The sequence below is a fragment of the Gopherus evgoodei genome, chromosome 4 (genome assembly GCF_007399415.2).
Source record: "Gopherus evgoodei ecotype Sinaloan lineage chromosome 4, rGopEvg1_v1.p, whole genome shotgun sequence".
Taxonomy (NCBI): domain Eukaryota; kingdom Metazoa; phylum Chordata; order Testudines; family Testudinidae; genus Gopherus; species Gopherus evgoodei.
In genome coordinates this window covers 127,165,208-127,176,304 of record NC_044325.1, presented here as the reverse complement: position 1 = coordinate 127,176,304, position 11,097 = coordinate 127,165,208, and the positions used below count along the sequence as shown (strand labels likewise).

The window sequence follows — 11,097 nt, the reverse complement described above, 5'->3', positions numbered from 1 at the left end:
CTGCACTATGCAGTATTTGGTACACTTTTATCATCTCCTCTCTCATTTGTCTCCTCTGTAAGATAAACAATATGTTCAGTTTCTCATCATATGTACATTTTCCCATGCCTGTTATCATTCTTGTCTCCTGTCTGTGAACTGCCTCTGATTCTGTTTATCCTTTTGGAGATGGAGTGATCAGAACTGAACACAACACAGAATTGCGGGTGAGGTTGTACTACTATAATGACATTTTCAGCATTCCATTCTCAATCCAATTCTGTCTTCATTGAGCTGTCCACAATAATGCTCAGATCTTTTATCCAGACATAACAGTAAAGTTAGAACCCAGTAAGGTAATTAAGAAATTTGAATTATTCCATTCAATATGGATTACTTTGTATTTGCCACTGTTGAATTTCATCTACCATTTTGGAGCCCATTCATGTAATTGGGCTACAAAATGTCTCTGTAGTTCCTCATTGTCTTTTCTGGTATTGACTTGCTTAAATAATTTTGTGTTATCTGCAAATTTAGTGACTTCACTGCTCAGTCCCTCCTGCAGATTGTTTTATTAAACAGCACAGGTAGAGTGGAACCTTGAGGCACTCCATTACTAACCTTTTTGCCATGATGAAAATTGACCATTTATTCCTACTTTTTGTTTTCTGTCTCTCAGCCCATTTCTGAATCGTCATCAATGCTTTGCCTCTCACACTATGACTATTTAATTTTTCTAATAGCCTCATGTGAGGGACTTCGGATATGTCTACATTGCAATAAGAAGTGTACTAGCTTGAGCAAACCTAGCTCAGGTATGTCTAAATGTGCTGTGGTCACATTTCTGATTGCAATGTAGAGATGTCCACTGTCAAAGGCCTGCTCTAAGTCTAAATAAAATATTTCCTTTATCCATTACCTTATTGACACAAGCAAAGAATTCTAATGCATTCACAAGGCACAACTTTCCCTGCACAAGTCATGCTGGTTAGCCAATCCTATCGTAATCTTTTACGTGTTGTATAATTCTGTTTCTAATCAGCATTTCAATCAATTTACCAAGAACACAATTCCAGTGTACTGGTATGTAATTCCCTGCACCAACCCTAGCCTTTTAAAAAATATAGGTACAACATTTGATACTCTTCCAGTATATTAGGTAATTTTAATGAGATGGCATATTTTTTGCAAGCAGCTCAGTTGCTTCATTTCGTAGCTCTTCAGAACTCTTGGTTGTACCATATGCTCTGGATGACTTATTGCTTTGTAATTCCTTCATTTTTTTTAGCATCTCAATCTTTTTTCTTCTTTAATTGCTCCCTTTACCCCCAGTTAAAGCGTGTCATGCTTACCTTTCTGCCCTGAAATTTTCCTGAGCTGGGCTCTATATAGAGGTGTAACCCTTCTGCCCCTCTGAGTTGGCAGCAAGGGCCGGGTTCAGTATCCAGGGGTTCCGTTTCAATAACACAATGCATAACCAGCTCGAGCCCCCACCCAGTGACCTGGGACGATTACATACCACCCCCCCAGGCACCTCTAGGAGGCAATGCTTCCCCACTCGCAAGCACGGAGTCTGAGTGTAGCAAAATCCTTTTAATAAAGGAGGGAAACAATGTGGCATCACATTGGAGAAACACCACAAACAGGATTATAACACAAACCATAAGCAAAAATCCACCTCCAAGTACGTTTGGCAATGTCCTTTACCCCTTAGGGTCTTAAGTTCAATCACTCCAAAATCCAACAACCTGAAAGTCTCTGGTCAGTGCCAAAAAGTTTATCTGCAGAGTTTTACCCCCGCCCAAGCCTGGGTGGAAATGAGGGGGGGGGCACACACAGGGTGTTAAGGGGCACCTTATGTGGGTCAGGGCCAACTGCTCCGCCTCTCCATGGAGTTCTGCTGCAGCCTTCACCACAACCAGCTCCATTACACCAGCTGTGCCGCTCTTCCAGCCGACCTGTGAGCCACTCCAGCCATCCCCACAAACTACTCCACTCTGCTCACTGTTCCATGGGCTGCTCCAACATGCTGCAAACTGCTCCGCTCTGCCAGCCCTTTAGTGATAGAGCTTCAGGCTCTCCCACTAGTTAACACAGCACTCAGTGATCTCAGCTCAGTAAGCTTAGCTCTTTTAGTGATTTCAACTTGTAGTAGGGGAGCCCCAGTGCTGGTGCACTAATGGCCCAGTGTGGATTCAGCTCAGCAGCCTCTAGATGGACTCCTAATATAATCAAAATTAGATCTACTCTTCAGCAGTAGAGAGAGGAGAATGTGAAATTGCTGTTCCAGGCCCTCAAAAGGGGCCCATACCATCAGGTACACACACCAATCCCCAGCCTCTCTCATTTCAATGAGTTTTGGCACCCATGTCCCTTGTCTAGCAAGGTGGGGTGGGTGTGCCAGTGCTAATCCCTAAAATTCCTTTCCACACTCCCCATAATTCACCACCAGATGTCAGGGTAGAGCTCATCCTGACTCTGCTTACAGAGGTAGGACCAATACAGCCAAGGTAGGTAAGCTGACATTTGGCCAGGACGTAGTACTTAGAGGATTCTGGCAAACTTAGTGTTGTGTTGTTTGAGTTATGAAGGTCTGAAAATAGTAGTTTGTGTGACTCACCTCCCCCCCGCCCCCGCAAGAAACAATGTAATCTCTCTCATCAGCTGTGGCAACCAGATGTTATTCCATGGAAGGCAAGATCCCACCTCCTTTGACAGGTTACCCCATCCCCTGCACTAGAGTTAGATTTTGCTCCCTGATATTGAATCTGAAACTCTTGGCTGCAGTCTGATATCATTACTACTTGTTCTGCCCTTGGTTACTGCTGACAGTAACTGCTCCTCTCTCCTCTTCTCAGCAGGTTCCGCTTGCTATTTCCATGGGGGATGAAAACCGAACTGGAATGACTGAATTCTACTTCCATCCCTTCTCGAGTCTCCCCAAGGTGCAGCTGCTGATTTTCCTGATCTTTCTGCTCATGTACGTGATCAGTGTCTGTGGGAATGGCACCATTGTGCTCACTGTCTGTACCAATCGCTCCCTCTATACCCCCATGTACTTCTTCTTGGCCAACCTGGCAGCTATGGAGATCTGCTACTCCACCATCATTGCCCCACTGACCCTGGCCAATCTCATGTCTTTGAGGAAGGCCACCATCTCTCTGGCTGGCTGTGGCACCCAAATGTTCTTCTATATCTTCCTGGGAGGTGCTGGATGTGTTCTGCTGGCTTTCATGGCATATGACCGATATGTGGCTATCTGCCACCCACTGCGCTACACCCTCATTATGAACTGGACAGTCTGTGTGAGCATTGTAGCTGCATCCCTGGTACTGGGCTTCTTGGTATCCCTTAATATGACCATCCTGATCTTCCACCTGCCATTCTGTGGCTCCAATGAAATCTACCATTTCTTCTGTGACATTCCTGCTGTTCTGCGTCTGGCATGCAGCAACACCCATGTCCACCAGGCTGTCCTCTATATTTGTAGTGTCATAAACGTGGCCATCCCTTTCCTGTTGATTTGCATCTCCTATGCCTTCATTGTGGTCGCCATCCTGCGGATCAGCTCTGGAGCTGGCCGGCAGCGTGCCTTCTCCACCTGCTCTTCCCACTTGATGGTTGTTGCCCTGATGTACGGCTGCAGCAGCTTCATATACTTACGCCCCAGTTCCAGCTACTCCCCGGAGCAAGGCCGGGTAGTGTCTGTGGTGTACACCTTTGTCACTCCTGTATTGAACCCCTTGATCTACAGCATGAGGAACAAGGAGCTAAAGGATTCCCTGAGCAGAGCACTGGGAAGGAAAGTGCTGCCTCAGAGTAAATGACAGATTTAGGACATCCTTCAGTATACAAGACCCTGTCCAGAGACACAATGTGGGTGGCCCCGGGTGATTGGGAATGGGATAAGGAGCATTTTGCCTTATAGTACCTTCAAGTCAGGGGCCTTACCATGTCTCTAGGTATTAGGGAATGGGATTGTGAGGTTGTATTCCCCGGTGCTATGGTACATTCTTGTCACACATGCTGGTTACAAGGCAATTTCAACAGTAGTTTCTCCAAGTCCTCCTGGTGAGTATGAAAAGACATTAAACTAGTCCAGGAGAAGCAGAGTACCAGATTCCTCTGCCCAGTGGACTGAAGGTCTGAGAATCTGCTTGAAACACTGTAGTTGTCACTCCTAGGGAGTCCGGTCTAGCTGTATGTTTGACTGGGTGGGCTTTGGAGGAGCTGCTTCTTTATCTCTCTCAACCAAAAGCGGTATAAAATAACACCAGGGTTACGTGATGTCAACTAAAATTTCTCCTTCCTATAATTTTTTTTCAATTTATGGTTTTTAGAAACAATTGCTGAAGATTATTCTAACTGAAAGAAGTTAGACAAGGAAATATTTATCTCCTTCTCTTCAGTTTACTTTAGCAACACTTTTTTGTATATAGCAAATTCTGCTTTTCCTCCTGTATAGTCAGCCAGTCTTTATTCACCGAGTATGTCTATATTACAATCAAAAGGTGTGATTGCAACACGTGTAGATACATCCAAGTTAGCTATGATCGAGAGCGCTCACTAAAAATAGCAGTGAAGCCACAGCAGCACGGGCAGTTGCACAGGTATCCGGGACACTGGGTACACAGTCAGGTGACTAGCCCTGCCATGGCTTCACTGCTATTTTTTGCGAACTAGCTTGATCATTGCTAGCTTCGGTATGCCTGCAAGTGCTGCAATCACATCTCACGATTGCAGTGTAGACATACCCACTGTTGTGTGGGTCTTTCACACGGCAGCAGGGGAAAGGAAATAGGCAATCGAAAGAAATATCTGTTGGTAAAACCCTGCAAATTGGTAGCAGGACTCAGCAGTAGCAGCTATTTCCTGTAATTAATGTCTACTGTGATAATTTATTACACTAGCACCCAGGAGCCCTGATCATATTAGGACCTTATTGTGCTAGGTGCTGTATGTACACACACACACACACACACACACACACACACACACACACACACACACACACACACACACACACAGCTAAGCTAAGCTAATATGAGCCAAATGGATAAAAACAAACAAATCTAAGCAATATGGGAGGGAGGATGAGCGTAACAACAATAGAAACCAATCTATATGCATACTTTGCAGAATAAGAGGGAGGTTTAATGTTATTGTTAATTATATGTATATGTAAATAAAACGAGATTAATGATATCAATAATACCTTTCACTTCTTTTAAATAAAACCTGACTTAATTTCATGGTGTGTCTTTAAGAAAAATAGCCTTACAGCAGACTAAATGTATGATGATATTCCTGTATTATTATCTTCACTGTTGACTCTTGCAAAATTTTATTCCTCTTTCTAAAGTTGTTTCAAGTTGGGTCTGTGTGTTTAATGTGCTTGTAAATGACCCTTTAATACAATTTATGCATTACGGAATTAAATCTATCTTTGTATCTGTTTTTTCTCTCATGTGATGACTGTTTTATTTTAACATGTGCTAACATAATTCCCAATTTCAATGGGAATACTCATGTGCTTAAAATTAAGACAATAGTTTAGTGCTTTTGTGGATCATGATATAGTAAAGAAGGAGAGATAAAATCTAACATGACCAGGGGTCAGATAGGTAAAAATTAAGAGGTTGTAATATTTCACATTGTAATTTCTGATAAAGCACTAATGCTTTTATTGAAAATATTACTCCTGGGGGAATTCTGCGCCACTGCGCATTGTGCAGAATTTATGTCCACTGCAGATTTCTCTGCTTCTCTGCAGAAAAATGACTTTCTGATGGGGGAGCAAAGGGAAGCCACAAGAGCAGTCATGAGACCCTCCCCAGCAGTATGTTTCGGGTGCCCAGGGCAGCCGTCAGGGAGGTAAATCACTGTGGGGCCGGGACTGGGGAAGACCTGGCTGGTGGCTCCTACCATGCTCTGGGTTCAGCTGCTAGTTCCGGCTGCAGAGGATGGGACTTCCTCTTCTTCTGCATGGCATCCAGGATGGTGTCAGACCCACCACCAGATTTCTCCCCTAGCTGTAGGAAGCTAGCAAACTGCCTCCCTCTCCCTGCACTTCCTACACCCATTGATCCTCATCTGCAGGGGGAAGGATCACTGTACAGGGAGCTGCTCCTCCATCTGCCCAACTCCTGTGCATCCAGACCCCCTCATACCCAGACCTTCCTGCTGAGCCTCACCCCCGAGACCCAGAAACCCCCCTGATGAGCCCCACTTCCCCTGCACCTGGACCACCCCAACAAGCCACCTGCGTATGGATCCCCACCCTACTGAGCCCCAACCAGCTGCACCTGGATCCCACTCCACTGAGCTCCAGCATCTGCAATGTCCCCACCCCCAGCTGAGCCCCCAACACCAAGACCCCCCCGTCAAGCTCCATCTGCCCCACACCCAGACACCCCCATGCTGAGCCCCAACCACCTTCACCTGGACCCCCCCCCCCCGCAGAGTCGCATTACTGTTTCACCCAGAGCCCTCAACAAGCCCCTGTGCATCCAGATCCCTCACACACCCCAGATCCTCCACTGAGCCACCTGCATCCAGATTGTTCCACACAGAACTGTTTCAGTCAACACCTGGATCCCCCCACACTAAGCCCCTCCACGCTTGGATCCTGCCTGCTGAGCCTTCCTGCTCACACCTGGTGTACTGGGCACAGAGGGGTGGGGCCCTATCATTGCACTGTGTCAGAGTTGGGTACAGCTTCATTGCTGAGTCTGTCCTGGGGCGGACCTGCACAGTGATCTCCCACCTCTGTGCAGCCAGTGGCCTGTGCTCCCCAGTGCCATGCTGGAGCCTCTACATTTATTTGACAAATAAAATTTTCAGACATTTAAAATATTGTGCACATAATTTTTAATTTTTTTTTATCATAGAAGTTTTAATTTTTTGGTGCAGAATGCCCTCAGGAATAATTAAATATAGAACTATATTTCAAAAGCTGTCTGGGTAGAAACTGGAGATTTGGGCTGCTGGTTAGTTGGGGCTTTTGGCATTTGTGGAGGTATGAAAGGTAGTTTCGTATAGTAGGATAAACACATTAACTTTATATTTGTGCTAAAATGACCGGAACTGAAACAATTAGCAATGTTGTCATTTACACTGCAAGAGTTAACACTATATTGAGGTGTATGAGGCCTGAGAGTTTCTGTTTCAAACTGTCTGCCCACAAAAACAGGTATCAGTTCACATTTTAAGGTTTTATTCACCACCATTGTGAGGTGAGGGTTGTTATGACCAGCTGAAGTCTGGCAGGGACATGAACACCAAGAAAGGTGAGGAATTGTGATTAGGTGGAATGGAAAGGAACTGAATAAAAGGAAAATTTCAGCTGGATTTCATGTAAGAGTGAGGCCGCTTAGACTAGAGTATTGGAAGGGTTGGAAAACTCATCATTACAGACAATAAAGTCCAGAATGGACAAAATCCTGTCAGTGACATGGTAGGTGATAAACCTGAAACTCCTTCTGAGGCCCAGCAGTGTTACCCCTCCCTTGGCCAGAGGGGTTACTGTTCGATAAAGTCAGATGCTTCTTTCCCTCAAGATGCCTCCCCCACTTAGGGGCAAGTCTGGGAATAAGACTCAAATCCAGGTCTCTTACAGAACAGCTGTTCTACAACCCACGCCCAGCCTTTGCAGTGCTCTCAATCACTGCTACCTCTAGGCAATGGGAATGAGAATGGAATATGCTTAACTTTAAGGGCAGTGGTGCTGGGCCTTCAGTTCAGAGAGAAGGCAGCATGAGCTGGAGGACCGGAGACACAGCGTTTCAGTCCTGGCTCTGATGCTCAATCACTCTATGGGTTTAGCAAATTGCTTTGGCTCAGATCCCCAAAGTCATTTAAGTGCCTAATTCCCATTGAAATCAATGCGAGTTAGGGCCTGAATACCTTTTGAGGATCTGTGCCTTTATCTTAGTGTCAGTTTCTCTGCCTACTTCACGGGTTCTTTTCTAAGGCCTGGTCTACACTTAAAATGTAAGTTGACATAGCTGTATCGCTCAGAAGGGTGAAAAATCCACACCTCAGAGAGACATAACTATGCCAACCTAACCCCCAAGATAGATGCAGCTAGGTCAACGGCAGAGGTAGGTGGTGTTCCTACCGCAATGGAAAAACTCTGTCACTGCAGGCTGCATCTACGATACAGCATTGTATAGGCACAGCTATAGCACCATAGCTATGTTGCTACAGTCCCCATCATGTAGACATGACCTAGGAGTTACTTAGTGGCTCTCTTGACAATGTTTTCAGACTGTTAAGGGCTGTATCGGTGCTAAGTATTACTCTGGAAATAGTATCAGAGGGGTAGCCGTGTTAGTCTGGAACACATATGTTAGTCTGACATGCATCTGACGAAGTGGGTATTCATCCACGAAAGCTCATGCTTCAAAATGTCTGTTGGTCTATAAGGTGCCACAGGATTCTTTGCTGCTTTTACTCTGGAAATAATTATTGAGCAGCATTTAGATGAACCACAAAAGGCGACGTTTATCAAATGGCTTCTGACTATGTGAGGAGAAATCCATACTGAAGGTGTCAGCTGGTTTGAACTCCCTGGTTTGGAGTGCTAGGAAGGAGGTTTCCCCAAAACTCTTCTGCCTCATTACAGAAGAAACAAAAAAGAGTCTACACATTTATGTAGGGCCTACGATGCCCTGTGCTGTATTGCTGTGTGCAATGAGGTGAGTTAGAAGGGCCGTGTGCGGGTGGGGGATGTATGTGTGGGCAGTAGGCTGGCATGGAAGATGCCTGGAAGCCTGGTTACGCTGTAGTTGGATTTTGAAGAGGAGAAGGAGTGGCTAATCTGCCGCTTTCTCTGAGGAGAGTGGAATTTAAAGCCTTTTGTTCGGAGTCTTCTCCTGATTCCTCTGGGAGGCAAAGTCACTTATCCCTCCCTCCCTCGGGGATTTGGAGACCCATATTAGGCCACTGGGCCTTGGGTTCTTAGTGCTTGGCATCGCCACCTAGAGGCGGGGTACATAAATTAATATCAATCTCTATGACATTACAATTCATAAACACTGGCAGGAATAGGGACTTGCAGCTGCATCTGTCCAGTCTCATGGTAGCCTATGCATAGCCGAGCCACAGCAGGGCCCCTGATTGACCTCTTCGCCTGACTGGCCAAGGAAGGCAGCAAACCTGCTCTGAAGTCCAACAGCAACAACAGATCTCTGGCTGCTCAATGCACAAACCCGTAGCTGAGATTTCTTCTATGCCTGCCCTGCTCCACCCTTGATCCTGCCTGGTTCCCAGCCTTGCTCCTGTCCTGCCTAGTCCATTCCAGCCCTGCTACCCTGCTTGATTCCTGACCCTTGGCTCCAACTACTGATTCCTGACTCCAGCTCTGACCAGCAGATCTGACCACTTCTGCACTGACCAGTAGGCCTTAATGCCCAGGTACGGTTTGTAACCAAAATAGGGAATCAAGGACCACCAGATTTTAAGGATAAACAACAATTTATTCCTGGAAGCAATAGCTGTAAAATTAAAAGAAGAGAAAGGGAGTGAAGGTTCTCAAATCAATGAGTAACCAACCCATCCCACAGTGATATGCATGAAATACCCACTAACAGAGTGAAAATAACAAAATGCCCCCAGTTCCCCCCCAGGCATTAGCTGCTGACTGGCATTGGAGTGCGATGAGAAGGTATTCCTTGCTCTAAAGCAAGTCTCTCTCCCTCTTGGTGGGAGGGGGTCCTCGATAGCCGTCCATGGGCTCCCAGTGGAGGGGAGGCCTAGTAGGCACAGCTGGGTGGCAGGCTCAGACTCTTCTGCGTGGAGCAGGGGCTCTAGATCAGGCGCAAGTCCTCTGGGCGAGAGAAACAAAAGTCTCCCCTTGCTGCTGGGAACAACTGAAAGGCAGATTCCCCTCCAGATGATGTAACCCAACTCCATGCAGCCAGTGCTCTCCCACAACCACCGTCCCTACTCCAGTGCAGCTCATACCTAGGAGCATTCCCAGAGCTGAAAGCTCTTCAGGGTGTGCAGTTGGTTGCTGGGGCATGTCAATCTGGCTCTGGTCCCTTACTTAGCTCCTCCTTCCAAATGTGGCCACTGTATGGGCTCAGCTCCCAGGTGAGATGGGAGTCATCCCAGCCATGCACAGACTCCCTGGAGCTTGCAGTTTGGATTGCCTGGCTCCTGGTCTAGTCCTTGCAGACTGGGTGTGTCCCTCCAAGCACAGTTCCAGTTCCAGTCCCTACCTCAGTGTTGGCTTCTGTGTGAGCTTTTCCTTTCAAGCCCTCGCTGCATGTTTGTGTATCTCCTGGGGAGAGGGAGCAGTGCTATCAGACCATGGGAATCTTCATGAGCCACAGGACTTGGGCCTCAGCTGGAGGATGTCTGGCAGTGAAGCAAGAAGCACCAATCATCACAGGAATACCAGCCCTTCCTGGGGGGGGGGGGGAACCCGTCTCTGATTGGCTACTTTCCCTATTGCCCCACCTCCTGGGATAGAGCCGCCAATCAGGGCTGCTGCAGAAGGCAGGCAGGGAGGCTCCAATCCCCTCTGGAGAGGAGTTTTTGGGGAGTGGAAAGGAAGCAGCTGATCCTATTCTCACATGAGGGGAAAGGGAGGACGTGCCCAGCGGTTTGTGATATGTCCCCAATCCTTCCCTCTCCTCCAGTGAAGAATGGGTCAGTCTTCTCCACCTCCAACCCCACACCAGCACCCCTGCAACACCAGGTCTGGGGGAAGGGGCAAGGAGAATCCCCTATTGAAGCTGCCTTCCCTTAGGCCTTAGGTGGGGGTGAAGATACCCTGGAAAAGAGTAAAGAGCCTCCATAGCTGCAGGAGGAGCAGAGGTGCACTAAGGGGCAGATGTGGGGCTGGGGCACTGTCATAAACAGACAGTTAAGGCAGCAAAGAATCCTGTGGCACCTTATAGACTAACAGACGTTTTGGAGCATGAGCTTTCGTGGGTGAATACCCACTTCCTCAGATGCATCTGAGGAAGTGGGTATTCACCCACGAAAGCTCATGATCTGAGGAAGTGGGTATTCACCCACGAAAGCTCATGCTCCAAAACGTCTGTTAGTCTATAAGGTGCCACAGGATTCTTTGCTGCTTTTACAGATCCAGACTAACACGGCTACCCT

General features: G+C 46.9%; 1 protein-coding gene across 1 annotated transcript; it reads left to right on the top strand.

The window, feature by feature from the left end:
* Window positions 1–2,858: 2,858 nt before the first annotated feature.
* LOC115651591 (olfactory receptor 10V1-like) lies at window positions 2,859–3,806 on the top strand. The gene has a single exon (XM_030562659.1). The coding sequence runs from the start codon at window positions 2,859–2,861 to the stop codon at window positions 3,804–3,806; it is 948 nt and encodes a 315-aa protein (XP_030418519.1).
* The last annotated feature ends 7,291 nt before the right edge of the window (window positions 3,807–11,097 follow it).

Coding starts and splice junctions, on each gene's coding strand:
- LOC115651591 (XM_030562659.1), top strand. CDS start 2,859: ATGGGGGATGAAAACCGAACTGGAATGACTGAATTCTACTTCCATCCC.